Source organism: Macrotis lagotis, chromosome 2 (genome assembly GCF_037893015.1).
Source record: "Macrotis lagotis isolate mMagLag1 chromosome 2, bilby.v1.9.chrom.fasta, whole genome shotgun sequence".
NCBI classification, from domain to species: domain Eukaryota; kingdom Metazoa; phylum Chordata; class Mammalia; order Peramelemorphia; family Peramelidae; genus Macrotis; species Macrotis lagotis.
This window is the reverse complement of record NC_133659.1, coordinates 23,670,328-23,697,973: the sequence shown is the minus strand read 5'-3', so window position 1 is coordinate 23,697,973 and position 27,646 is coordinate 23,670,328. Positions and strand designations below refer to the sequence as shown.

Genomic DNA, 27,646 nt, shown 5'->3' with positions numbered 1-27,646 from the left:
CTGCTCCCGGGGCCCGGCCCAGCCCGGGCGCAGGAGGACGACGAAGGGGACTACGATCTCCTCGCGCTGGCCTTTCCCTCCGAGGAGGACAACCAGACCGACTTTGTCAAGCCGGTGGCCACCGCAACCTACTACCGCAGCAACAAGGTGGGCGCGGGGGGCCCTTCGGGGGTGGGTGAGGGGCACCGCCCGCGGCCTAGCCCCCTGCCGGAGCTGATGGGGCCCTTAGAGCCCCGAGCGCAGCGGGCGGCCGGACTCCAGGAGCTCAGAACAGCCAGAGTCAGAGGTGGAAGGAAGCTTAGAGTGGACATGGAGGGAGCGGAGAGGGAGGGAGGCTTGCATGGAGAATGCCAGAAGTGGAGAATGTCAGAGGGGATGGGGAACCTAGAATAGAGAACCTCAGAGATGGAGGGAGGCTCAAAGTGGAGAATGTCAGAGAGGATGGGGAACCTAGAATAGAGAACCTCAGAGATGGAGGGAGGTTCAAAGTGGAGAATGTCAGAGGGGATGGGGAGCTTGGAATGGAGAACTCAGAGATGGAGGGAGGCTTAGAATGGAGAATGTCAGAGGGGATGGGGAACCTAGAATAGAGAACCTCAGAGATGGAGGGAGGCTCAAAGTGGAGAATGTCAGAGGGGATGGGGAACCTAGAATAGAGAACCTCAGAGATGGAGGGAGGCTCAAAGTGGAGAATGTCAGAGGGGATGGGGAGCTTGGAATGGAGAACTCAGAGATGGAGGGAGGCTTAGAATGGAGAATGTCAGAGGGGATGGGGAACCTAGAATAGAGAACCTCAGAGATGGAGGGAGGCTCAAAGTGGAGAATGTCAGAGAGGATGGGGAACCTAGAATAGAGAACCTCAGAGATGGAGGGAGGCTCAAAGTGGAGAATGTCAGAGGGGATGGGGAGCTTGGAATGGAGAACTCAGAGATGGAGGGAGGCTTAGAATGGAGAATGTCAGAGGGGATGGGGAACCTAGAATAGAGAACCTCAGAGATGGAGGGAGGCTCAAAGTGGAGAATGTCAGAGGGGATGGGAGCCTGGAATGGGGAACTCAGAGATGGAGGGAGGCTCAAAGTGGAGAATGTCAGAGGGGATGGGGAGCCTGGAATGGGGAACTCAGAGATGGAGGGAGGCTCAAAGTGGAGAATGTCAGAGAGGATGGGGAACCTAGAATAGAGAACCTCAGAGATGGAGGGAGGTTCAAAGTGGAGAATGTCAGAGGGGATGGGAGCCTGGAATGGGGAACTCAGAGATGGAGGGAGGCTCAAAGTGGAGAATGTCAGAGGGGATGGGAGCCTGGAATGGGGAACTCAGAGATGGAGGGAGGCTCAAAGTGGAGAATGTCAGAGGGGATGGGAGCTTGGAATGGAGAACTCAGAGATGGAGGGAGGCTTAGAATGGAGAATGTCAGAGGGGATGGGGAACCTAGAATAGAGAACCTCAGAAATGGAGGGAGGCTCAAAGTGGAGAATGTCACAGGGGAGGGGAGCCTGGAATGGGGAACTCAGAGATGGAGGGAGGTTCAAAGTGGAGAATGTCAGAGGGGATGGGGAGCCTGGAATGGAGAACTCAGAGATGGACGGAGGCTTAGAATGGAGAATGTCAGAGGGGATGGGGAACCTAGAATAGAGAACCTCAGAGATGGAGGGAGGCTTAAAGTGGAGAATGTCAGAGGGGATGGGGAACCTAGAATAGAGAACCTCAGAGATGGAGGGAGGCTCAAAGTGGAGAATGTCAGAGGGGATGGGGAACCTAGAATAGAGAACCTCAGATGGAGGCTTAGAATGGAGAATGTCAGGGGATGGGGAACCTGGAATGAAGAACATCAGAGATGGAGGGAGGCTTAGAACAGAATGTGGGGGGAGAGGAAGGCAACTTAGAAAGAGAATGGTAGGACATAGACTTAAAACTGAAAGGGCTCTGGACTTGGGCTCAGAATGATCTGGTTTCAAATTCTGCCTCAAATAATAGCTCTTACACAGCACTTTACACAGATTGTCCCATTTGCAACAACCCTGTGAGGTGGATGCTAGTATTATCACTATTTTACAAATGGGGAAATCGAGGCTGGGATGTCTGGGGTCACACAGACACTAAGTGAGGATTTGAAACTTTCTCCCAAGTCCACAAGTGCTCCATTACATCTGAATTTCCTCCTCAGGAAAGTGAAGGGTTGGACTCCATAGTTTTTAGTTCTTTTTCAGATCTAAAACCAATTCTAAGAGAACAGAGAACACTGAAGGTTCCAGTTGCAAGGGGCCCCAGTGTTCAAGCTGTCACCTTAGCTGGAACGTGTTTTACAAGATCATTCTAGAAACCTCTTTTAGAGGAATGAAGGCATTATGGAGTTAGAAGGAAAATTTCAACGTTCTGCAGGGACTAAGTGGGGCAGATGGCTTCCCAATGTCCATCCCCACCTCCCCAGGGCTCTTTCCCTCTCTGCCCCCAGAGCCTCATCTTGTGGCTACTCCTGCCCCTTCCCCTCAGCCCAAGCCTCAGGCTTGGGGAAAATGGTAGAACTGGGATTCCTCTTGTCTCTATTCCTCTTGGGATCCCAGGGTCCCTTCCAAATCCCTAAATTCTATAATTCCAGGAAAGACCCTCTAACTGGGGAGTCCTGGCCCCAGACTGGCCAAGGCAAGTCCCTTCCCTTCTCAGCAATCTCTTCTGTGAAATGGGGGGAGGGCAGGGGAAAGAAGGGGGTGGGGTGAAGGCTGTTGATTAGTTTGGGGAATAAACATCTGGACATGCTGGTTTGAAGCTTGCATCCCCACCTTCTTTCCTTGGAAAATTGAAAAGTAACTTCCTGTCTGCTGGAAGCTTTGAGCCCCTGCTGGGAGACATGTGGCTTGATTTCAGAGAAATACCTCCCTGCTGGGGGGAAAGAGAGAGATACTTTTTGGCATGGGAATATATATTTGGATAAAGAAATGTCCCTCTGACTAAGGCAGCAAAATGTTTAGTGTGATTATAAATGTATAACCTATATCAGATTACTTGTTGCCTTAGGAAGAGGGAAGGGAGGGAGAAAAATTTGGAACTCCAAATCTTATAAACTATCTTTATATGTAATTGAAAAAAAAATTGGGTGGCTAGGTGGTGCAGTGGATAGAGCACTCATTGGCTCGGAGTCAGGAGGACCTGAGTTCAAATATGCCCTCAGACACATAATAATGACCTAGCTGTGTGGCCTTGGGCAAGCCACTTAACCCCATTGTCTCACAAAAAAAGAAAAAAGAAAATACTAGTTAAGTGGGAAACAAATGAAAGCTAGTATGTTTATTAAGTTCTATTAGCACTCCAGAATCAGATCTTTTTGATAGTGTTTTTTTTAGGTCCTCCTGGCTCCAGGACTGGTGCTCTATCCATTTTGCCACCTAGCCACCCCTAAAGGCAGTGGGGTTCAATGACTTGCCCAAGGCCACACAGCTAGGTCATCATTAAGTGTCTGAGGTCGGATTTGAATTCAGGATAGTGTTTTTTAAGAAAGATTTTTATAGGGAAAGAATGTCTCCCCAGATTTCTTATGGTCCTTGTTAATTAGTCATCATCCCTTTTGTGACACACTCAACTCCAAAGTAACCAACCAAGACCTCAATCTCACTAGAATTCCCACTGGGTGCTAAAAAAATATAGCCAGGCCCCGCAGTGGATAGAGCACTGGCCCTGGAGTCAGGAGGACCTGGGTTCAAATTTGACCACTTAATAATTACCTAGCTGTGTGACCTTAGGCAAGCTACTTAATCACATTGCCTTAAATAAATAAAATTTAAAACTATTACCAACAAAAACAATTTATTTTCATTCATTTTCCCTTCTTTGCAAAAAATATAATTTTGCAAACCAGGGTAGGAAAATTTCTATTTACTATCAAGACTTCTTCAGAATCTGCTGTTCTCCAAATCATTGGACTGTTCTCAACCTATGAGAAAATATTCTTGATTCTCTCCCAGAGCATCTTAAATTCATCTACTTGAAGAAAGAGCCCAGTTCCATTGGCCTTTTCATTTTTTTTAAAGTGGTCTGCCTCCTGACTATAAATACAAACACTGGGAAATGTCTCCTTATCTAATCACACATATCTTTTAACCTGTGCAAGAACCAAGCTTCAGAAAATCTTTATGTTCATCCCCATATGACCTTATAGACACACTGCCTGCTGTTGGCTACTTCTGGAGTTGAGGCAGTAAAAAACTGAAGGCTAAGCATCTCTAAGGAAAGAGTGAAGTCTATCCACCATAGGGCCATAGATGGAAATACCCATTTTATTACTTTATTACAAGTAAATAAATTACTTTATTACTCCAAGTGCTCCAATATATCCCCTGTTAATGAATCACACCATTCTTTCAAGCAGTGAATTGGTTCTTTCCCAGGAACAGTACCCAAGCTGATGTAATCTCATGGTCCCAAATGAAGTCTTTTTTTTAAATCATGGGCATTCTGGACCCCCAACCTGTGTATGTATAGACATAGAGCTGTGTTTGTGTGTGTGTATGTGTGTGTGTGTGTGTTCTTTGCCCAGATGTGAATGTAAGGAACCTGAAGGCAGGAACTGTTTCTCATTTTGTCTCCATGTCTCCAGCACAAATCCCCAAAGGTAGTATAGGTAATAAATGCTTTATTGAGTGATTCTTTTGAGAAGCTGGTACAGGGGGCATGGGCACTGATTTCTTCTCTGCCTCTGGTTATTGGTAGCGAGGTGGAGAAGTGACTAGAAAGATGATCGGAGTTCAAATCCTGTTTCAGACACTAGCTGTGTGACCCTGGGCAAGTCACTTAATCTCTGCTCACTTCAGTTTCTTCAATGGAGAAAAACGGGCATAATAACAGAATCACTCTCCCAGGGTTTTTGGTTGGATCAAATGAGATGGGATTGGTAAAGCGGGTTCCTTTCCTTGTTTCTTTTGGCATCTAGCATGCCTGGCGGCATCCCGGCAACTACCTAGTGGTGCTAAAGGGGGACACACACAAAAGCCAGACTGAACGCACCATCCGCCGGCTGCAGGCTCGGGCTGCCAAGCACGGCTACCTCACCAAGGTCCTCCACGTCTTCCATGACCTCTTTCCTGGCTTCCTGGTGAAGATGAGCAGCGATGTGCTGGATATGGTGAGGCTAATACCCCTCCCTCCCCCCAGTCTTCCAAGGGAGGGAGCCGCAGGGAGGGAGGGGAAAGCCCTTAGGTGGGTATGGAGCCTCTCATCTCTTAAATGGTATCAATAATTCTAGCCCTGCCTTACTCAGCAAGTGATTGTACAGAAAAAGTAGCGAGGAAAGGGAGAATTCTGAGGTCTTGAATTCAAATCTTACCATTGATGCTTACTTTCACCTCTCCTTGTGGATTATCTTCCCCATTGGAGTGTGATCTCTTTAAAGGCAGGAGAAGTCCTGTTTTAAACTTGTATCTGCAACATTTAGACAGAACCTGGTTGTTCTCTCTCTCTCTCTCTCTCTCTCTCTCTCTCTCTCTCTCTCTCTCTCTCTCTCCTCCCCCCCTTCTCAAACTTTCTCTCCTATCTCTGGCCATTCCTCCTATCTATGTATCTACTTTCCCCCTCTTTCTATTAGACCCTGCAGTCAGGAGGACTTGAGTTCAACTTGACCTCAGACATTCATCATGTGACCTTGGGCAAGTCACTTGACCCCCGATTGCCTCACATCCAGACCATCTCCAGTCATCCTGACCCAGATGACTCCAGAGAAGAATATGAGGCTTGTGACTTGGTGCAGTCCATCTTTCTCAAATCCAATTCATGTGCTTGCCATAGCATCAGGTCCCCGCTGTCAGGGCTTTTGAGAATGAAGGACAAGCATCAATCATTGATCAATCATCCATCTGTCTTCTCTCACTATCTACCAGCCATCTATCCCTTGTTTCTAGCCCCTCTATCTTTATTCATCTATCTTCCCATTTCTCTATCCATCTAACTTATCTATTTATCTGTATCTCACTCCATCCATTCATCCATTCATCATCTCTATACCTGAATGACCTTGGCTAAATCTTCATTTATTTATTTTTCCAACTATATGCTAGGGTTGTTTTCAAAGATCATTTTTTGCAAGGTTTTGAGTTCTACATTTTTCTCCCTTTCTCCTTCTTCTCTCCCCTCCCCCTGATAGAGAGCAATCTAATATAAGCTATCCTGACCTTGACTAAATCAATTCATTTCCCTGACCTCAGTTTCCTCATCTACACAATAGAAAAGTGAGGCCTGAGGTTGCCTCTACCTCTAGAACTATGGGCCCATGACCCACACATGGAGGTGCACCCCAAAAAATAGCTCTTCCATCTTTTCTCCTCTCCTCATTCCAATCTGGAGAATTTGATACAGCTTCCCCCCCACCCCCAATACTGGGTCCCCTTTCATGCTTTGAGGCAGGAGGATGGTCATCTGCATCTCCCTTACTCCCCCTTCCAGAATCAGCATCTTTGGTGTGCCAGATCCTTTTCCAGGGGCTCTGGCTACAAAGGCATAGTCCCTGCCCTCAGGGAGCTTCCATTCTACCAACAGAAATAAACTAGACACAAATGAAACCATCAGTCAATCAACATTTAAGAGCCTCCCATGGCAGATTGTTTTTTAAATTTCCCTTGCTGTTTCCCAGAAGTGAGTTTCTGTCTCCTGCCTTGTGCTTCTGAAGAGCTGATCCCCGTACCTGGAAGCCCTCCCCCGCCCCCCCAAGAATTCTTGGGTGACCTGAGGCTTAAGTGCAGGTGCCTCTTTGAGCTTTCCCAGATCCCTCCCTGCCTCCCTCCTTCCATTACCCCACATTGTCCTTCCTCTCTTCCCTTGCTCCCCCCACCCAGTTGTGAAGACAGTAGGCGCTTTAAAAGTGTTGGCTGGATTAAATGGTTGTTTTCACCTATTAAGCACAAGAGACACTGGAGCTGTTCTTAGCCCTGTGACTTGAGGCCCCTCTGGCTTCCTTGATCCCTGGACAACTCCCTTGAAGATGATGCCATCCAGGATAAGGTTTCTTCTCTGGGAAAGGGCTGCTTGGCCAAGCCAGGGCTTGGCAGAGATTCAGCTTGGCAGGTCTGAGATCCTGGGAGCCTCCCCCAGGGGGGCTGAGATCTCCAGGTACACTGGAGGCCCTAAGCTTGAGCCCCAACCTAGCAGTGCCGGGGGGCATCCTTTGCCCTACAGGGGAAACTGGCAGCTGTCTTTACTCATAAAGATTTTTGCCTTCCCAAATCATAGCCTTTTAGGAGTTAGAAGAGAGAATGTTTGAGTTTGGAGGGGCCTTAGAACAGGGGATGGCAGGGCTGGGAGGAGTCAGAACAGGGAATGTCAGAGATGGGGGTCCTTTGAACAGGGGATGGCAGGGCTGGGAGGGGTCTTAGAACAGAGGATATCAGAACTAGGAAGGGGCCTTAGAAAAGGAGATGGCAGAGTTGAAAGGGGTCTGAGAACAGGGGATATCGGAGTAAAAAGGGGTCTCTTACCAGTTACCTAGTCAGTTCCCTTATTTTACAGCTAAGGAAACTGAGACCCAAGGAAGTGGATTTTAGGCTCTTCCGGACCGCCTTGATTTCCCCAGTCAGTAATACCCCTTGCCCTTCGGCCTCACATCCTCTTTGCACCTCCCTGATCTGTGGATCCACGTCTTGAATGTTAGCAATCAGGTGCAGCCAGGCCCTGGCTTCTCCTCACCCTCTGTACCCTCTGCTCAGCTGTCACCGCACCCCAGATGCTGCTCAGACTCAAACTTAGCATGTGCAAAACTGAATTCATCCTCTTCTTCCCCATTCCACTCCTCCCAAACTCCCGCTCTGGCTCCTGAGGCTGCCGCCACCCTCCTGGGTGGTCATCTCCAACCCTCCCCTTCCTCCCCCATATTGCCCTCTTGTCATTTATAATATTTTCTTTTCTTTTTCTTTTAAATTTTATTTAAGGCAGTGGGGTTAAGTGGCTTGCCCAAGGTCACACCATTAGGTCATTATTAAGTGTCTGAGGCTGGATTGGAACTCAGGTCCTCCTGACTCCAGGGCCGGTGCTCTAGTCACTGCACCACCTAGCTGCCCTTCGTTCTGTCATTTATACCCTGACAACCTCCCTCCTACAGCCTCTTTCTCTGGGGTGCAGACCCAAGGCTCTCCACTGCCACTCCACCCCCATCCCACCCTGCTGGCCAGCCTCCCTCCAGACCCCAAAGTGATCTTAAGTTCAGCTCTAACTACACCCACCATCTCCAGTGCCTCTCTGTGACCTCTCAATGCTTTGTGAAGACCTTCAGACCTGGTCTCCTCCAGCCTTTACTGTCTTCTTAACCCTTATCTATACACATCAGGATGCTTTCATCTCCAGCCTCCAGGCATTCTCCTTCGCTGGGCCCCCGCCTGGAGCACCCTCCCTCCTCATCCCCACTTCCCCGGCTTGCTTCAAGCTGCCACACAAACGCCACCTCCTTGGACAACTCTTCCTCCTCTCTTCAGGGCCCGTGTGCACTGCTCCTCCCATCAGACTCAGCTCTTCCAGGCCAGGCCTCTCTTTGCCTCTCCAGTAGTGAGAAATCAATAAATAAATGCTTGTTCATTTGACTTGACCGAGACCCCTCCTAGCTCTAACCCTTCCTGTTCTAACTAAGCTCCTTCCCAGCTCTGCCCTCCCCTGTTCTAAGATCTCTCTTAGCACTAATGATTTGTGGTTTTAACTTTTTTTACAAACATCATTATAAAGAGAGTAAGCAAGAAAATTTCAAAGAGAAGGCTCTGGAAACCAGTGGGTCAGTGGGTGGGCTTGCACAGGCTCTGGGGCTGTGCCAGTCAGCAAAGAGGAATCAAAACGAAGACCCGTGGTTTTGGAGAGTTTGGGCCAAAACAAATGTTTTCAGAAAAGGCTTATCAGTTTCCTGGGCTTCTTGGCAGGCACTGAGGTTACCTCACGTCGACTACATCGAAGAAGACGCCTTTGTCTTTGCCCAGAGCATTCCCTGGAACCTGGACAGGATTGTCCTGGCGCCGTACAGATCAGAGGAATACAGTCCACCTAGTAAGACCCCTTCCGGCTTCGATGAACTGTTCTGTTTCTGTCTTTTGGAAGAGGCCTCTCTTCTCTGCCTATCTGCTCTTGATCCTAATGTTCCTTTCTACTCAAGTTATATGTTTTCTAAGACCCTCCCGGCTCCGACACTCCTTCTTCTAAGCCCCCTCCCAGCTCTGACATCCCCTGTTCGAAGCCCCCTCCCAGCTCTGACATCCCCTGTTCGAAGCCCCCTCCCAGCTCTGACACCCCCTGTTCTAAGACTTCTCCCAGCTCTGACATCCCCTGTTCTAAGACCCTCCCAGCTCTGACACCCCCTGTTCTGAGCCCCCTCCCAGCTCTGACATCCCCATTCTAAGCCCCCTCCCAGCTCTGACACCCCCTGTTCTAAGACCTCTCCCAGCTCTGACATTCTCTTTTCTAATGCCCTTCCCAGCTCTTATGCTCATGAGACTGGAAAGAACAATCTGCCAGAAAAACAGATTTGGGGATGATTGATCTGGAAGTGTAAGTTAACCTGAGTTTGTCATGAGGACATGAGATTTGAAATGTAGACCTTGGCCAGCTCTGGCCTTGTGTTTGTACAGAGCTTCCCTGGCAGACTTCCTGGGCATCTTGTGATAGGGCTTCAGAGATCACCATGCTCAGTCACAAGCACCTTCATTTCCCTGTCTGTAATGGGGAAGGTACAAAGGAATTCTGAGCAGGTGCATGGAAGACATTTGATACAGGGACCTCATAGGGGGCCAGTAGCAGGGCCTGCTTCTCAGGCTTGTTGTGAGGATCCAGGGAGAGAATGGTTGTGAAACCCAGGGCCTGATACATGATAGGCAGCTAGAAATGTTAGCTGGGAGCAGAGGGCAGTCAGGGAGTACAATGGTTAGAGCAGCGAGAAGACAGTTCAGATCCAGCCTCAGAAACTTCCCAGCTGCGTGACCCTGGGCAAGGCCTATCTGCTGCAGCTAGCCCCCTCACTTGTAAAATGGGGACACACTGGAGAAGGAAATGGTAAAACCCTAATTTTACTAAGAAAACCCCAGAGTCACTGGGAGTGGGAAACAACTGAATGAACCGCAACAAGTAGTAGAGGAGGGAGTAGTAATGATAGCCTCAGCAGCAATAGCAGTAGTAGTAATAGTAGAAGGTAGCAGCAGTGGTAGTAGTAGCAGCAGCAACAGTTAGGAGTAGGGCAGCAACAATAGCACTAGTAGCAGCAGGAGGAAGAGTACTAACAGCCGTGGCTCAGCTCCTCAGTCAATGCTATCATGCTGGGCCACCTCTTGTCTCTAGGTGGTAAGTTGGATGAAATGGTTGCCAGTACCTTTCAGTTTTGAGAGTATATTAAGTATATATTTAAATATATTATATATGAAATATATATTAAGTATATTGAGAGTATATTAAAAAAAGAACATATTAAAGAAAAGAATTCACCATAAGAGAATCAGACTGAGTTATTTTGAGAGGCGGCATGTCAGGACCATATAGAAAGTGACCCACTTCTTAGGTTTATCAGAACTCATTATCAGGAGTTATTTCTCTCCTTAAGATCAGTCAGGATGGTAGATGGCATTCGGAGAGCTCTTCTTCACCTATCATTGACCTCATGGACTGAACACCTCTGACAACAATGACTAAGCATCCGTGGAGCGTCACTGATGCAGTGCCCATTGCCCGGGCATATGTGACCTCCGTGACTGCTGAGCACCCATGGGTCAAATAGTTATATCAATATTGCTCATCCATTGACTGAGAACACTCATTGACTGGGTATCCTGATAGCATTGACTGGGCAATGCTTACCTAGAGTGCGCTGAACAAGCACCCATGAATGGGGCACCAGGGACATTATTGTCTGAACACCCCTTCTGAATGAGCTGCCACAAGAGCAGTGACTGAGGAGGTGCTGGTAAATCTCAGCTTTTCCTCTTTCCTCTCCCAACCTTTCTCCAATTTTTTTCATTCCCCCAGAGCCAATCTTTGATTCATTTCAGTCAGATTCATAACTCTAGGAGAAAGGGTACCCTGTGGTGCCTCTGGGTCTGAGCCATAGAACAGGCTAAGAGAATTGGTAACTCAAAGAACAAAAAGGGTCTTAGAAACTGTCTCAGCCTTTGTTTGACAGAAGAGGAAAATGCGGTTCAGAGAAATGTTTGTTTCTGAAATGTGTGATTTGTCTTTGGGTTTCTGGGTAGTGAACACTAAGGTGGCTTGGGTAAGTTTGGTGGGGTCTGGCTCATTTTGCAGAGCCTCTCCTGCTGAAGGATATCAAAGACAGATTGGCTCTGATTTCAGGCTTTCTGTTCTCATAGTCTGGCAGGAGGGAGGGGATGAGACTAAAGATTTTGGAAAGGAACATTCAGTAGAAGGGATGTATATGGAGAAGAGTAAAAACCATTGGGGATCACAGTGTTCTGCACCTCCCCAGTCAGCATCTCTATAAATTCAATGAGCAGATAACTGATGAAAGGATCCAGGGATGATGGAGGATGGGAAAGCCTGGCAAGTGGATGAGAGTCGGGGGGCCTGGGGTGGAGTGATGAGCCTGAGTGTGAATGGCATGGCTCTGGGCTGGAGATCTCAGTGGCATCATGGGCTCTCCTGCCTCTCCCTTGTCCCATCTGAACTCTGGCAGGCTGATCTTGCTTCTCTGATACTCCAGTCATCCATGATCTATATTTTATTGGAAGGAGATTGGTCCCAAGCAATGGTCTTAGTAATAAAGGTGATGATTTCTATCTGAATAGTGGTTTCTATCTTCCTTGCATATCCTCCTAGCTTAATGACAACTCTGAAAGTCCTATATGCTATGATTTATTTATGTGAGCTGTCCCTTCACAAATGCAGATAGCAGCCAAGGAACTCCTTTTCATTCTGTCAGTATGTATTAAGTATCATCTATTGGCTGGGGATACAAAGAAAGGCAAAGGACCCCCAAGGAGCTCACTGTCTCATGGGGAAGATATGTCCACATCTTTCCACAATCTTACTTTAGGGAAGATGTTCTCCACTTTTTTTGGTGTCAGACCCTTTAGGAAGTCTGGGGAAGCCTAGGGCCCTCCATTTAAATGCATAAAATGCCTAAGATTAATAAAGGAAACCGCATGAAATACTAATAGTGAAATGTAATTATCAAGATAGTAAAAAAAGTTGGCAGATTTCTATCTTCAAATGACCCCCTCACTTTATAACCACTTCTCTGCTTCCCATAAACTCTCCTTTATCTCAAACAACCCTCCTTTGATCTGCCCATCCCCACTAGGTATCACTCCAAATTTCTCTTTCCTTTCATGGCTACAGAAACAGTCATAGTCATGGTAGTAGGGCATCTGATCCTATCTCTAGTCGAAACCTCCACCTCCTCTTCTCTCCCTTTCTTCTTCACTCTGCCTTCCAATCGCACCATTCCAGTGAAACCTCTCTCTCGGAAGTTAGCGCTGATCTCTTATCCTCCAAATCAAACAGCTTTTTTTTTTTTTTTAGGTTTTTGCAAGGCAGACAGGGTTAAGTGGCTTGCCCAAGGCCACACAGCTAGGTAATTATTAAGTGTCTGAGACCGGATTTGAACCCAGGCCCTCCTGACTCTAGGGCCCATGCTTTATCCACTGCGCCACCTAGCTGCCCCCAAACAGCTTTTTCTTAATCCTCATTCTCCCACTTTGTGTAGCTTTTGCTCCTGGTAATTTGTGTGAGGCTGCAGCAGCAGTAACCCATCCTTCCTAGTCTCCTTAGCTGGATCTTCATCACCCATCAGCTATGGGTGCTCTCCAAGTCTCCGACCTAACTTCTCCCCTTGTGCCCTCACTCATTATCCCTGCTTGGTCTCTAGCAATAGCCTTCTGATTGGTCTCCCTGCTTCAAGTCTTTCCTTTTTAGTTCATCTTCTGCTCAGCTGCCAAGCATCCTCTTCCTAAAGTGCAAGTCTGATCAAGTCACTCCCCTCCCCAGAAAACTCAGTAGCTCCCTATTGCTTTGGGATCAAATAAAGAATTCTTTTTGACTTTTTTAGTTTTCTCACACTTTCTTCCCTACTTACTAGTATTCAGTCTATCGACAGCTACCTAAAACGACCCTCCATCTTTCATCTCTGAGCATTCTCCCTGGCAGTCCCCCATGTCTGGAAGACTCCCTTTCCCATCTCTGCCTCCTTTGTTTCCCTGGCTTCTTTCAAGTTCCAACTAAGACTCCACCTTCTACCAGAAACTTTCTACCCTCTGCCTTAGTGCTTGGGTCTTCTTTCTGTTGATTACCTCAGACTTATCGATCCTATTTATACCCCTTTTTTGTTTGTCTTCTCCACTCCATTGTGGAGCACTTGGACAGGAGTTCTTATTTTGGTTTTGTTGGGGCTTTTTGCCCTTTTTTGTGTCTCTTGGGCCTGGTATACAGAAGAGGATTACTGCATGCTTGGTGACTTGACCTTTGGTTAAGAAGCTTTGCTATGGGGAGGCTAGGTGGCACAGTGGATAGAGCACCGGCCCTTGGGTTCTAATCTGGTCTCAGACACTTAATAATGACCTAGCTGTGTGACCTTGGGCAAGCCACTTAACCCCATCTGCCTTGCAAAAAAAAACCTAAAAAAAAAAAGAACGTTTGCTATTAGAGAATTTCCCAACCATCACCGCCCCAAATACCCTGGAGGTCTTATTTTGGTTGTTAAAGTAGTTCTTAGACATTGGTTGATTCCTTTGGCCATAGGTTGGGATCCCTCACTTCCATTTTTTTTTTTCTTTTTTTTTTCCCACAAGGCAATGGGGTGAAGTGGCTTGCCCAAGGCCACACAGCCAGGTCATTATTAAGTGTCTGAGGCCGGTCACTTCCACTTCTGACTCTTCCCTTCCTCCCACCCTAAGATAGCAAGTAATCTGATATAGGTTAGACATGTGCAGGCATGTTACCCATACTTCCACATTTGTCATGTTGTGAAAGAAAAATCAGAACAAAAGGGGAAAAAAACCATGAGAAGGAAAGAAAAAAACCAAAGAAAATTTTTTTTAAGAGTGTAAGTTGCAGAGAAGATGCCCATGGGCAATGGGCGAAGAAGTGTCTCCCTGTCCCAAGGAAATCACAGAAGAAATTCCTTCCCTAGTGTCAGAGCCCTGTCCAAGGTGCTGAGATACACAGTAAGACAGACCTTCAGGAAGAAACCTATCAGGGGAAGACAATACATAAGCACATACATACATATATGCACACATAAACACATGCTATATTATGTACAATAGACACATTTATACATATATATATACACATATATATATATGCATCGGAGAGATAAGGTATATATACAAAAATAAATAAGGGGACAGTGAGTTGGGGAGGAAGGAGGGTCCTTCTAGCTAATTAGATATTTGCCCCAGTAATCAGGGTAGTGGATGTCAACTCTCCAGAGATAACCATGCACTAATTAAGTGATTAGTCTAGTGGACCTCTAAGAGAATTGGGAGCCACCTTAAAAGTTCAGAGACTCTTCAAGTCTTCTGGAGTCCAAAGGAACTTACATCCATCCCATTGTAAAGATACAACCTGAATATAAGTAAAGACAAGGTAATTGAAGGGAGCACTGGCTGCCAGTTGGACTTCAGGAAATGCTATATGTAGGAGGTGGCATTTGGACTTCCTGCCATCAAAGTTCAAATACTATCTTTGATCCGTGTTACATGTGTGACCTTGGGCAAGTCATTCTCCTGAGTCTGTTTCCCACCTGTAAAATGAGGGCACTGGATTAAATAGCCTCTGAGATTCCTTTCAGTTTAAGAGCTACTGCTTTCTGACCTCTGCCTGCCTTCTCTATAAGACAACTACTTTTCACTTTGGGAAATGGATTCCAGGGTCAGCAAGAAAGGAACCTAGGGATCTGCAACCTTATCTAGCTTCTTATGCACAAAATCTTGGAGATGAACACCCTGCCAGCACGGCCTAGAATTTCCTGTCCTAGACATCCTCATTCATCTTGTGCCTGAACATCTCTAGGGACAGAGGAGTACATTGTCACAGAATTTGGTTTCTCCTGCAAAAAGGGTAGCTGGGTCATCATCACTAAAGATATTATTTATTTCCTCTCCTGCCAACGTAAAAAGATAAAGGTGACCAGGTGGAAGTATACCTTCTGGATACCAGCCTCCAGAGTGGACATCGGGAGATTGAGGGGAAGGTCACTGTCACTGACTTTGAGAATGTTCCAGAGGAGGATGGTACTCGCTTCCACAGACAGGTGAAACCTCCCCACCCCCTCCAGACACCCCAGCAGCTCTGCCATCCCCTTTGTATGTCTGCCATGTTTTTCAGCTATACTTACACCAAATTGTGCTGTTGTCTTCATGGCAGTTTGAGTTTGAGAAGCATCACCCTCTGGTCCAGTGACCCAACATTTGTGCTGAGGGTCTTGAAGGCTCTTCAGATGTGCTTTTGAGCCATTGTAAGCAGAGAGATTTTTAAAATCACCTCCTCTCTCTCTCTTGTCTTCCTGGCAGGCCAGTAAATGTGATAGTCACGGAACCCACATGGCGGGAGTGGTGAGTGGCAGGGATGCTGGCGTTGCCAAAGGGGCCAGCATCCGGAGCCTCCGAGTCCTGAACTGTCAAGGCAAAGGAACAATTAGTGGCACACTCATCGGTGAGTAGTGATCCTCCTGGTTCCCAAATGGCCTGATCCAATGACCTTCCCCTGCGGCATGGTGGGTGTAGATTAGACTGAAAGGAGTGGTCCCTGTGTTTGACTCTCTGAGAAGTCAGCAGTGTACTAGCCCTGCCCTGCTCTGGGAGATAGCAGGGGAAGACAAGGGAATGAACATTTTATAGACCTACTATGTACCAAGTGCTTCACCAATAATATCTCACTTGATTTTCACAATAACCTTTGGAGATCGTTATTATCTCTTTGGAGCTGAGGAAACTGAAGCAGGCAGAGATTAGGACTTACCCAGGGTCACACAGTGTTTTAGGAGGGAGTGAGATTGCCAGCACTGAGCACCTGCAGGAGGAAGTGGGCTGGCCCTTGGTTCACCTCTGGATCCGACTAGCTGACTGAGCATCTGCTCTTGATCTGCAAGGGAGAAGGCTGGACCAGATGACCAGCTTCCTCCGGGGCCCTTTCAGTCCTATATCCCCGGCCTTATGATGCCCACTAAGTAACAGCACTGTCCCCAGGCAAGTTGATGGAGCGTTTTGTTTTTTCTATGTGGCAAACAGGCCTGGAGTTCATCCGGACAACTCAGATAGCTCAGCCTTACAGTCCCCTGTTAGTCCTGCTCCCCTTTGCTGGGGGGTTCAGCCACACCCTGAATGCGGCCTGTCGCCTAATGGTGAGCACAGGGGTGGTGATGATCGCAGCTGCCGGCAACTACAAAGATGACGCCTGCTTATACTCACCAGCTTCTGAGCCTGAGGTAAGGCAGGCTGAGGCCTTATGGGTGATAGGTGATGGGTGATAGGAATCGAGAAGGGAGATGAATGGAAGAGGGGGGAAGACCTCACCCCTTCAAATGAACCATGATTCAGGATAGTTGATTGGATCCTCTTTAGCTTGGACCTATTCTCCTTGGTTGGAACCTGGTTACCCTCTTCCCTCTAGGTCATCACCGTGGGGGCCACAAACTCACATGACCAACCAGTCACCATGGGAGTCCTGGGGACCAACTTTGGCCGCTGTGTGGACCTCTTTGCCCCTGGGGAAGACATCATCGGGGCCTCCAGTGACTGCAGCACCTGTTTTACCTCTCAGAGTGGAACATCTCAGGCTGCTGCCCATGTTGCAGGTCTGTAGTGCCTGTCTCCATGGGCACCTCAGAATTGTACCCTGCCAACATTTATTAGACACCAACTATATGTCTGTCTCTGATCTGAGGGGTCATAATAAGAGCTTGTAATCTTGCAAACAAGATGAGGGTAAACTCAGTAGATATTTATTAACTGCTCTTCCCTCAAGAAAATTACATTCCTACTGAGAAACAGGATGATTTCTCCAGTTAGGCAGCTGGGTGGCACAGTGGATAGAGCACTGGCCTAGGATTCGGGAGGATGGGAGTTCAAATTCAGTCTCAGACACTTGACACTAACTAGCTGTAGGACCTTGGGCAAGTCACTTTACCCTGATTGCCTCGCATCCAGGGCCATCTCCAGTTGTCCTGGTTCATATCTGACCACTGAACACAGATGACTGGGAGAGAAAGTGAGGCTGGTGACTTAGTACTGTTTCCCCTCACTCAAATCCAATTCACGTGCTTGTCACTGTGCCATCATCTCCCTGACTTTGAATAGGAAGGACAAAACATTATTATTTCTCAGTTAAGTAGACAAAGAAAATGTGTGAAGTGGGTGGTTCAAGGGAGACTGCTGGGCTTAGAGTCAGAAGGACCTCAATTCAAATCTGACCTCAGACACTTACTAGTTGTATGACCCTGGGTAAGTCATTTGGCTCTATTTGCCTTAATCCACTGGAAAAGGGAATGGTGAGTCACTCCAGTATTTTTGCCAAGAAAGCCCCATGGACTATATAGTCCACAGGGTCACAAAGAGACACAACTAAATGACTGAACAATAACAAGGGAAGCATCAGGGCTTAAGGGATCCCAGAGGAGGAGGTGAGGAAGGAGAACATTCTAGACAAGAAGGATATCCAGGGTGAAGGCGGGATGGCTGGAGATGGAAAGTCCTGTAGTGACTGTGGGGCTGAAATGGAAAGTGGGCCAGGGGGACTGGTGTCTAGAGAGGCCAGAAAGGCTGGGGCTGGCTCTGAATGCCCTTCCTCAGGGCAACAGTGAGCCCCTAAAGCCCCCACCCAGATAGGCCTGTGCAAAGGGAAGCAGGACTAACGGGACTGTAAGGCTGAGCTATCTGAGTTGTCTGGATGAACTCCAGTGGGGGAGGAGGAGGAGGAGGAGGAGGAGGAAAGGATGGTACGGGGCCAAAGCAATTAGCGCCGATTTTGTCTTAGGCATTGCCGCCATGTTCCTCAACGCTGAACCCAGCCTGACCATCTCAGAACTGAGACAGAGACTGATCCATTTCTCTGTGAAGAATGTGATCAATGAGGCCTGGTTTCCTGAAGACCAGAGGCTGCTGACCCCCAATTTGGTGGCTGGGCTCCCGTCCAGTCTCAGAGCAGGCAAGCTTCCGGGGTGGGGTGGGAGGGCAGCTAACCTGGCTAACCAGCTTGGCCTCCCAGGCTCAGGCCACTGACCTTTTGAAACAACCAAGGTTGTACCACCTCTAACTTCAAATAGTGCGCAGCAATAGAGATGTCAGAGAAATGGGTTTAGCGGTCCCCTACCAAAGCCCATTTCCTGGACCAAGCTGGGGTGGGTCCTCCCAATGATGGCCAAGGCCATGGCCAGTTCCCTCTCTCTCCTCCACTCACCCCCAAACCTCGGTGGGTGGGGTCTTGTGTCCTCTTTCAGAAGAGCAGGTGTACTGCCGGACAGTGTGGTCACCAAGCTCGGGCCGGACTCAGACGGCCGTGGCCGTGGCTCGCTGCAGTGGCAATGAAGAGATGTTGAGCTGTTCCAGTTTTTCCAAAAGTGGGAAAAGGAGAGGAGAGCAGATGGAGGTAATGTTTCTGTGTGAGTGTGCCCGTGCCCAGATCATAGGGTCCGAGCAAGGTAGGTGAAAGGAAGCTCAGAGGCTCTAGTCCAACCCCTTTAAGGTACAATTGAGGAAACTGAGGCCCAAGGAACTGGAGTGAATTTTCCAGTGAACTTAAGCTTTGGAGAGATTTGAATCCAGTTCTTTTGATTTAAGAGCCAAGATTCTTTCAATACAGGTACCTTATGTGGTTGTACATGCTCAGTCTGAGTATATCATACTTAGGAGTGACTTGGGGTGGGTAGCACATGGACCTTGGACTCCTGAGGATCTAGGTTCAAGTCCTTTCTCAGACATTTAGTAGTTGAGTTGTTCTAGGGAAGTCAATTAGAAACTCTTTGTGCCTCTGTTTCCCCATTTGCAAAATTGGGGGGATCCATCGCTAAATCTATGATTCTGCAATCATATCATTTATGTGCTTTCAGGATGATTAAATGGGCTCTTATATGTTGAGTGTTTTTCGGGGAATCTGCATGCACTTGGGATCTCAGCATTCATGGAATGGGGGTGCATGGGGGTGTGGGGGGGGTGTTGTATGAAGTCCAATAGCCTGATTGCCATTTTTAAAATATAGCAAATACAAGCAAAAAGTAATTGGGAGTTGGGGACAGCTAGGTGGTATAGTGGATAAAGCACCAGCCCTGCAGCCAGGAGGATCAGAGTTCAAATCCAGCCTCAGACACTTGATACTTGCTAGCTGTATGACCTTGGGCAAGTCACTTAACCCCATTGCCCCACAAAAACACAACGACAAAAAAAAAAGCAATATGACCCCGACATCCTGATGGCCCAGGAGGAGCTTCTGGTAGGAGCATCTCTGAAGAAAGAGGTCCCAGGATGTCCCAGGATGATGGGGCTTAGAGGCAGTTGGTGAAGTTGTTGGGAATATTATTTTTAATTCTCAGGTCCAGGATGGCAGGAAAGAATGCCTGGCCTACAATGCGTTTGGAGGACAGGGGGTCCACGCCATTGCCAGATGCTGTGTACTCCCCAGAGCACAGTGTCACATCCAGGCGGCTCACCACAGGGAGGGTGGTGGCGAGGTCCGCGCCCGCTGTGAAGAGGAGAGCCACATAGTCACAGGTATGAGCTCTGCAGCCGGGGGTCAGCCATGGACCATGGAGAAAAGTAAATGAAATAGAGTTTATGGAATCTTAGACCATTAGGAGGAGTAACTCTGGATAGGGAATGTCAGCTTGGAGGGGTCCTAGAACATGGGAATGTCAGAACTGAACTGGGAGGGTTTGGGAGAAAGAGTAATTCTCACATGTTTTGGGCTTCATACAAATGCTTTGAAAATGTCTTACTTTATTATAAAAATAGTTTTTGACCTCATAGATCCCTTTTAGGTGTCTTAGAGACCCCATCAGCCCCTCTGCTACATTTTGAGAACCGTGGATTATGAGCCCTAAAACTGTAAACCTTAAAAATATAGGGTTGAAGTAAAATGACAAAAAAGTAGACATGAAGTTTTGGTAATGACCACCCCCAGCCGAGGGACATCAGATCCTACAAGGGAGGGAACACTGCGCCTAACCAAAAGTAGACAAAACCCACTTCCCTGTTAAGTCCATCATCCTTTCCCAAGGCTATCTGGCCTAAGGGAGGAGGTTTCTTTCCTGTACGTTAAGCATCGCGAGCAGGACCAGTCTCCCAGCATCCTGACCATTATCTTCCCGAGTCTGTCATGAATAGGGGGAGATGCCTGTTCTAAAGAAATCAGTCTTTTTTTTTTTACCAAGTGAAACACATCATTATTATTATTGTTATTGTTATTATTATACTTGGTTGGATTTAGCCCACCTCCTCATTTTACAGAAGAGGAGACTGAGGCCAGGGCAGGGAAGCCTCTAGGTCATGCCACATTCTCTTCCTCCTTCCCTTGGGACTTGAGCTATCAGGACAAAGATCAGCCAGGGTTGAATGGATTGGAGAATTGGAGGGGGAGGAAGCCAGCAGTGCAGTTATCACACCTGCTTTGAGCCCATGCTCTCCCTTCCTGCAGGCTGTACCTCCCATGCACCACGGGAGGAGTTTGGGGACCAGGTGAAGCCGGTCATGAAAAGCCAGCATGGTCACAGCCAGTGTGTGAGCTGGCACCGGATGAACCTTCACGCCTCCTGCTGCCATGCCCCAGATCTGGAATGTCGGGTGAAGGAGCATGAACCTGAGGGTCCCATGGAAAAGGTGCAGAAACACCCTTACCTTCCTTCCCCTCTGACCCTCTGTCTCTTCTTTCCCACCTTTCTCTGTGCTTTTCTTTCATTCTCCTCCTCTTCCTGCCTTCCTCTTGCTCCCATTGTCTGGATTCTGTCTCTCTCCCATTCCTTCATCATCCATCCTTTCTTCCCTTGTTCTCCTCTCCCTTTCTAGCTGCCTTCTTGCTGCTTCTTCCCTTGCCTCAACTTCATCCTTCAGCCTGGGTTCTTCTCTTCTGACAATGTTTTGCTAAAAAACTTCATTATGAACTTAACATGTTGATAGTCAAAGAAAATCAGAGTTGTCTTTCACAATTGCTTTCTTTCTGATGTTACCCACTTGTTTCCCTCTGCATCCATCTTTGCCATTTCCCCTGAGACTCTTCCTTTCATAATTTCCTTACAGAGTAATCATATTCCATTACACACACACGCCAAAATTTGTTTCCGGTTCTTTGATGCTGTCCCTTCCCTATGTCTTCGATTCTTTGAATATGCTCTAGTAGCCCTTTTATTGCTGAGTCAAGAAACATGATTTTTTAAGGTAGGATTCCAAAGTGCTTTCCAGAACAAATCCACAGTGTCATCTATTGGTCTTTATCACACTTGTCCTTCTGCAGTCCCTCCTGCCATCTTTTTTAATCTGCTGGAGAATGGGGGTAAGAACTTCAGAGTAACTTTAACCAACATTTATCCTATTGTTGATGATCTGGAACATTTCTTTTTTTTTTTTAGGTTTTTGCAAGGCAAATGGGGTTAAAGTAGTGACTTGCCCAAGGCCACACAGCTAGGTCATTATTAAGGGTCTGAGGCCGAATTTGAACTCAGGTCCTCCTGACTCCAGGGCCAGTGCTCTATCCACTGCGCCACCTAGCCGCCCCTGATCTGGAACATTTTTATATAGAACTTACAATTTTTCTTGAACTGCTTTTTAAATAATCCTTTGACCATTTATCTCTATGGGGAATGACCTTTATTCTTATATATTTGTATCTTTTTCCTTGTATATCTTAAATATCAAACTGAATTTTCTTAGTTTTTATCTTCTAACTCTGATTAAAAACTTTGTTTTTAAAACTTTAATTTTATGTAATCAAAATTTTCCATTACATTTATATATATTTTTTAGTGTTTGCAAGGCAAATGGGGTTAGGGGCACACAGCTAGGTAATAATTGTCTGAGATCAGATTTGAACCCAGGTCCTCCTGACTCCAGGGCTGGGGCTCTTTCCACTGTGCTACCTAGCTGCCCCCTTTATAATTATTTTTAATTTTTCCCCTGAGAATCTTCCCATCTTCATAGCCATGCAATAAATATTCTTCCTTTTTCCTATAATTTGCTTATGGTATGACCTTAGAATTTGGTAAATTCTGAAAGACCAATGATGAGGACAAGGACTCTGATAAAAGCTACAGAGAAAATGATAGAAGTTTTGTAGAAACTAGGTTTGGGGGCAGCTAGGTGGCATAGTGGATAAAGCACTGGTCTTGGAGTCAGGAGTACCTGGGCTCAAATCCGGTCTCAGACACTTAACAATTACCTAGCTGTGTGACCTTGGGCAAGCCACTTAACCCCATTGCCTTGCAAAAAAAAAAAACTAAAAAAAGAAACTAGATTTAGACCAACTGATATCAGTAGAGAATTCTTCTCTTTTAAATGTCTTAGCATATATCAAATCTTATATTCAATCACCTTCTTTCTTCCCTTTATCTTATCTGTTCCATTTATCAAAGTGTAGGAGGGGTTTTTCCTTACCTGTATGACACACTATTTTGTAGTTAGTTTAATGGCTAGGGCCCTTCCTTCACATGAATTTTGTTATCTTTCTAGCTCTACAATATTTCTTTGATAGTTTGATGGCACTAAATCTATAAAGGAAATATACTGTCCCAGCCCAATTATTTAAATCTTTTATTCTTAGAAAATGTTTTTGGTTGTATTCATAGAATTTCTATATATGTGTCTTGGGAGGTGGCTCCCCAATATTTTCTGTATACTGTAGCTATTTTTTTTCAAATTTTTTTGCAAGGCAATGGGATTAAGTGGCTTGCCAAGTGTCTGAGACAGGATTTGAACTCAGGTCCTCCTGACTCCAGTGCCGGGGCTCTTTCCACTGCGCCACCTAGCTGCCCCGCTGTAGCCATTTTGAATGGATTTTCTTTAGTTGCCTCTCCTTTTATAGGATCTCTCCTTTTATTCTTTCTGGTTTTTTCTATTTGTCATTTCCTTTTTCTTCCCTTCTCATGTTTCTCTCGCTCCCTTCTTTCCCTTATCTTGTGTCATCCTTCTCTATTCCACCTTTCTTCTCTCCTTTCTTTATCATTTTTCATCCTCCGCTGTCCTACTAATTCTCCCATTCTTTCTCCCTTTTCCCTTTTCTCTGCATCTCTCTCCCACTCCCCTCCTTTCTGCCCCCTCCCTCTGTCCTTCCTTCCGTCTCTTCCCCTCTTCCTTCCTCCTTCCTACCTCTCCCTCCCCCTTTTTCTTCCTCTCCCCTTGCTTTTTCTTTCCCCCTTCTCTTTCTCTCCCTCATCTGTCTTTCTCTCTTTCTCTTTCTCTGCCTCTGCCTCTTGCCTCCCTCACCCCTCTCCTTCTCTTTCCCTCCTTTTCCTCTCTCCCCTCCCTTTCTCCTTGTCTCTCTTCCTTTCCCTTTCCCTCTTTCCCTCTTTCTCCCTGGCCCCCTCTCTCCTTCCTTTCTTTCCTCCCTTGTCCCCTTTCCTCCTCTCCTCCTTTCCCTCTCCCCCATCCCCCTCTATTACTGCCTTCAGAATGCGGTGACTCCCTGGCTAGGTGTAACGTGGCCCAGGGATGATGGACACCATCCCACCTTTCCTACAGTGCTCCCTGCTCTTCCCTACAGGTGACGGTGGCCTGTGAAGAGGGCTGGACGCTGACTGGCTGCAGCGCCTACTCCCCTGGCCCCAGCCCCCTGGGTGCCTACCCCGTGGACAACACCTGCGTGGTTCAGAGCCACGCTGGCAGCCGAGGCCGCCCGGCGGCTGCCATGGCCATCTGCTGCAGGAACAGACTGATGCAGGAACAACAGAATCTCCAGTGACAGCCTCCTGGCCAGATTTGTGGCCGAGAGGGAGGGAAGAAGGTTCTCTTGTGTTCTGGGTGCTGGGCCTCGGCCCCCTGATGGCCCTGAGACCCTCTGGGCACCAGCCTTTTCCTCTTCTGGATCCCTCTGCCCTCTCTGAGCAGTGCCTTGGTGCTAGATGGGGCTCAGCCGGGCTTGGACTCTGGCCTCTGGCCTTCTGGAACTGGACTTTATGAGAAGACTCTTTCTTCTCAAAGGAGGAACATCCACCCTGCCAGGGCTCCTATGATGAGCTGGCAGCCTTGTGGGAAGCCCTGGGTTCTAGGATTCCAGGGGTGCTGGAAGGAACCCTGGTGCCTGCCCCTTGTTCTCCCCCCCCCCCCCCCCCCCGCTCCTTTCCCCTTATTATTTAGTCCCATTCATTTGCTTGTGTGCTGTCCTCCTCTTACAATGGAAATCTCTCCGAGGTAGTGGGGACTAATGAAACCCCTCACAAGGACCAGCTTCAGTGACCATAGACCTCTTCCTCCCAGAACCAGGACATGAATCAAAAGGAGAAGTAATAGACTGTAAAGGGGGCAAACAAAGGGGAGATAGCAGAAACTCACCTAGGAATCAGAGTCAGAACTGGGAAGGAACCTAGACCAGCGAATGTTGGGGTTGGGAAGGAACCTGGAACAGGGAAGGTCAGAGTGGGAGGGGAATGTCAGAACTGGGGTAGGGATGGAAGCTTAGGATAGGAATGCTGGAACACAAAATGCCTTCTTTTGGCCTGTGAAACAGGAGGGTTGATCTCTTGAAGCAGAGGAGCTCCATTCCAACTCTGACATTCCATGACTAGACAACAGGAGTGGGAGACCCCCATGCAGGGGAGTCTGGGAGGGAAGCAACACAGTCCCCCCAGTGACTGCCACCTAGTTTCCCTCCCTGAACTCAGCACCAGCTCTCCACTTTGGCCTCCAGAGCCAGGTTGCTTCTCTGAGACCCTCTGCCCACCTAAAATTCTTCCTCACCTCAACTGAAGTTGTATTTACAATCCAGCCACCAGAATGAACAAGCGTCTCCTTGCTTTTTCATATCCAGATGATGGCCAGGCTGAGGCCAAGTCCAGATTTTGCAGGCCCTGTCCACCATCCAGAGAGAAGCCAAGTACTTACTATTATTACTAGAAGCCACCATCTTCTTGGGCCCAGGAAACTCAGTTCTGGAGGGTTCTCCCTTTTTTTCCACCACAACCCCTTTGTGGATGACAGTAAACCAGAGTGAAAAGAGCATGGGCAAGGGAACCAAGGACCTGGGTTCAAATTTCATTTCCGCAACTCACTACCTGGGGGACTTCCAGAAAATTCTTTCCTGTCTCTGGGACTCAGACACTTCTCCTAAAAGGATATTGGACTAGAAGTAGGTGGCCCCTGAGGCCCCTGCCCATGAAGATTTAGGCTAGTCTGAAGCAGAGGGGTGTAACATGGAGAGATTTCAGGCAATTTTTTGATTTTGGATAGGAAAAAAGTTTGCATTTTAATTTTACTAACATTTGGCTTCCTTTGTAATCCTGTGTATTGTTATTCATTTAAAATCATAATCCTGGAAAGTTAGTCCAAAAACATTTGTTAAGAGCTAGGTGTCCATGGTGGCCAGATGAAGAAAAAAAAATAGTTTCCGTGTTCAAGGAGTTCAGTCAAATGGGAAGACAGCAGGGGAACGAGTTATGTGCAGACAAGCTCTAGGCACCTTAGACTGGAGATGATCACCAGAGGAAGGGTCTCGCATTGAGGGAGGCTGGAAGGGGCTTCTTGCAGAAGATGGAGTTTCCAGCGTGGTGGACAGCCAGCGACATAGCTGGATTGAAAGTTCAGTATCTCAGAAACAAGGAGGCCAGGGTCTCTGGACCACAGATTAGGTAGAAGATAGGTAAGTGAGGCATGAGATTGGAAAGGGAGGGAGGAAGCTGAATTAGTCAGGTCTGTGCTTTCAGATCTTGGGCAACTGAGTGGAAGATGGAGGAGAGAGTCTGGGGTGGGATGGTGGGAAAGGTAGAAGGGTTCAGGGTCCAGGACATAAAGAAGGTAAAATAGTCTTTCTCTGAAGGTAGCGAAGGTTCTCTAGGTCTCTGCTATGGGAGACCAGTCTTTCCTGACTGGGGCTACTTGGTGGTGGTGGTGGTGGTGGGGTTTCTCCAAGAAGACTCCTATACAACAACAAAAGGAAGATGGTGGCTGGACAGAACAGTCCTATCCACAGCTGAGGCTGTATCTCCCTGTCATCTAATTTTTTAAACCATCATTCTTGAGTGCATAAATAATGAGAATGTAGGGACTGGATTCCCAGGAACCTACCTGGCCAGCCCTCCCTCATTCCGCTCCAAGAGAGGCTGCGAAATCACAACAAACCACTTTCCTGGACCCTGGATGGTGTTAGCCCCAAGAAGGTGGCCTTACTCCATTCTGACTGAACTGACCCATCTTGGGCAAGTGCTTCATCAAGAATTCTAGAATCCAACAAGGAAATTGGTTACTTGACTATGGCTGGTTTGGAAAGATTTCTTTAACATTTTCCGTCTAAAAATGACAGCTCTTCCTAAGTCTCTCATAGTTGACGCACCCAGTTCCTTCCTCACTCACCTAGGCTGGCTTTGTTCCGAGGCCATCATCATTCACTGCTGTAGTTGCCATCCCTGACTCCCAAACAGTGACTTGATCCTCAGCTCCCTCTCTTCCAGTGAAACTTCCAGAAACAACTCTAGTCAGGGCTTTGCTGAGGGCACTGCTTTGTTTTATTTTGTTATTTTTTTTTTTACATAAAGATTAAACATTTCTAGGTTTAGCATTGATTTTTGTACTTTGAAGGTATTTATTCTGGATTTTGTAGCCTTTTATTATAGACTGACTTTTAAGAGTGAAATAAAAACTTTTACTATGACAGTCTGTGGATGATGTCCACCAAGCATCTGGGGAGAAGTGGGAGGGGGTGTTGAGAGGGGCTGTCAAGGAATAATTCAAAGTTCTGATCCAAGCACCAACCCATTCAGCATTTAAATGCTTTATGCTAGGGATATAAATTAAAATGGTGCAATTTCTAATAAAAATGATCATTCCTGCCCCCAAGGACTCATACTCTGTTCAGGATACTTTGGGGTTCACAAATTATGCACTTTGCAACATACTATGAGATGTTAGAGTGAATGGATGAACAATCGATTTGTTCTCATTTGTCCAGAATTTCTAGTGTGCTTAGTTAGGAAGACTTGGCTTCAAATCCTATTTTAAGCAATACCTTTATTAAATCTTTTGTGTACCAAAGTCTGTGCTGAATATTGGTGATCCAAAGAGGGGGGAAACACCAGAAGCTCTCCCCTTAGAGAGCTAAGATTATACTAAGGGAGTTGGACATGTCATGTGGACAGAGAAATGTATATGTGATGATATGAGGAGAATGGAGAAAGCACTAGAAATCAGGACAGACTTCCCGCAGGAGGAAAACTCAGAAGATGAAAGAGGTAGGAAAATGAGAACATCCATCCCAGAAATGAGACCTAGCCAGGTCCAAAGCAGAGGGGTAGGATGAAGGGCAAGTCTTGGTTGTCTTAGTGGAGTTTTAAGTTTTAATAGTTGAAAACTTTACAAAGTCTTTTAATATAATTACCAAGTGAAGAAGCAGAAAAGAGAAGGTCTGGGACAAAGCCATAGGAGACCCTTCCAGCAAAGATGATTGATAAGGGTTGGTCTGAGAGGTAAGAGACCCAGGTGCAAGTGGTGCCCTGAAAACTTACAGGGAAGAAAGTATACAATTTTAATTATCGAGGGCTAAAATAAAACAATAGAAATTTAGACATGAA

General features: G+C 47.0%; 1 protein-coding gene across 1 annotated transcript; it reads left to right on the top strand.

The window, feature by feature from the left end:
- PCSK9 (proprotein convertase subtilisin/kexin type 9) lies at window positions 1-26,701 on the top strand. Its single transcript, XM_074221345.1, has 12 exons — window positions 1-147; window positions 4,922-5,113; window positions 8,877-9,000; window positions 15,072-15,205; window positions 15,465-15,606; window positions 16,182-16,378; window positions 16,564-16,747; window positions 17,926-18,096; window positions 18,389-18,537; window positions 19,478-19,655; window positions 20,578-20,759; window positions 23,632-26,701. The coding sequence occupies exons 2-12, from the start codon at window positions 5,090-5,092 to the stop codon at window positions 23,827-23,829; spliced, it is 1,683 nt and encodes a 560-aa protein (XP_074077446.1). The 5' UTR covers window positions 1-147; window positions 4,922-5,089; the 3' UTR covers window positions 23,830-26,701.
- Window positions 26,702-27,646: the final 945 nt, after the last annotated feature.

What these genes read in the sequence shown, in the direction of transcription:
- PCSK9 (XM_074221345.1), top strand. Translation starts at nt 5,090, where the DNA reads ATGAGCAGCGATGTGCTGGATATG. An exon ending in GGCTGCTGCCCATGTTGCAG is followed by an intron (nt 16,748 to 17,925) that starts GTCTGTAGTGCC and finishes ATTTTGTCTTAG; the next exon opens with GCATTGCCGCCATGTTCCTC. An exon ending in GGAGAGCCACATAGTCACAG is followed by an intron (nt 19,656 to 20,577) that starts GTATGAGCTCTG and finishes CCCTTCCTGCAG; the next exon opens with GCTGTACCTCCCATGCACCA.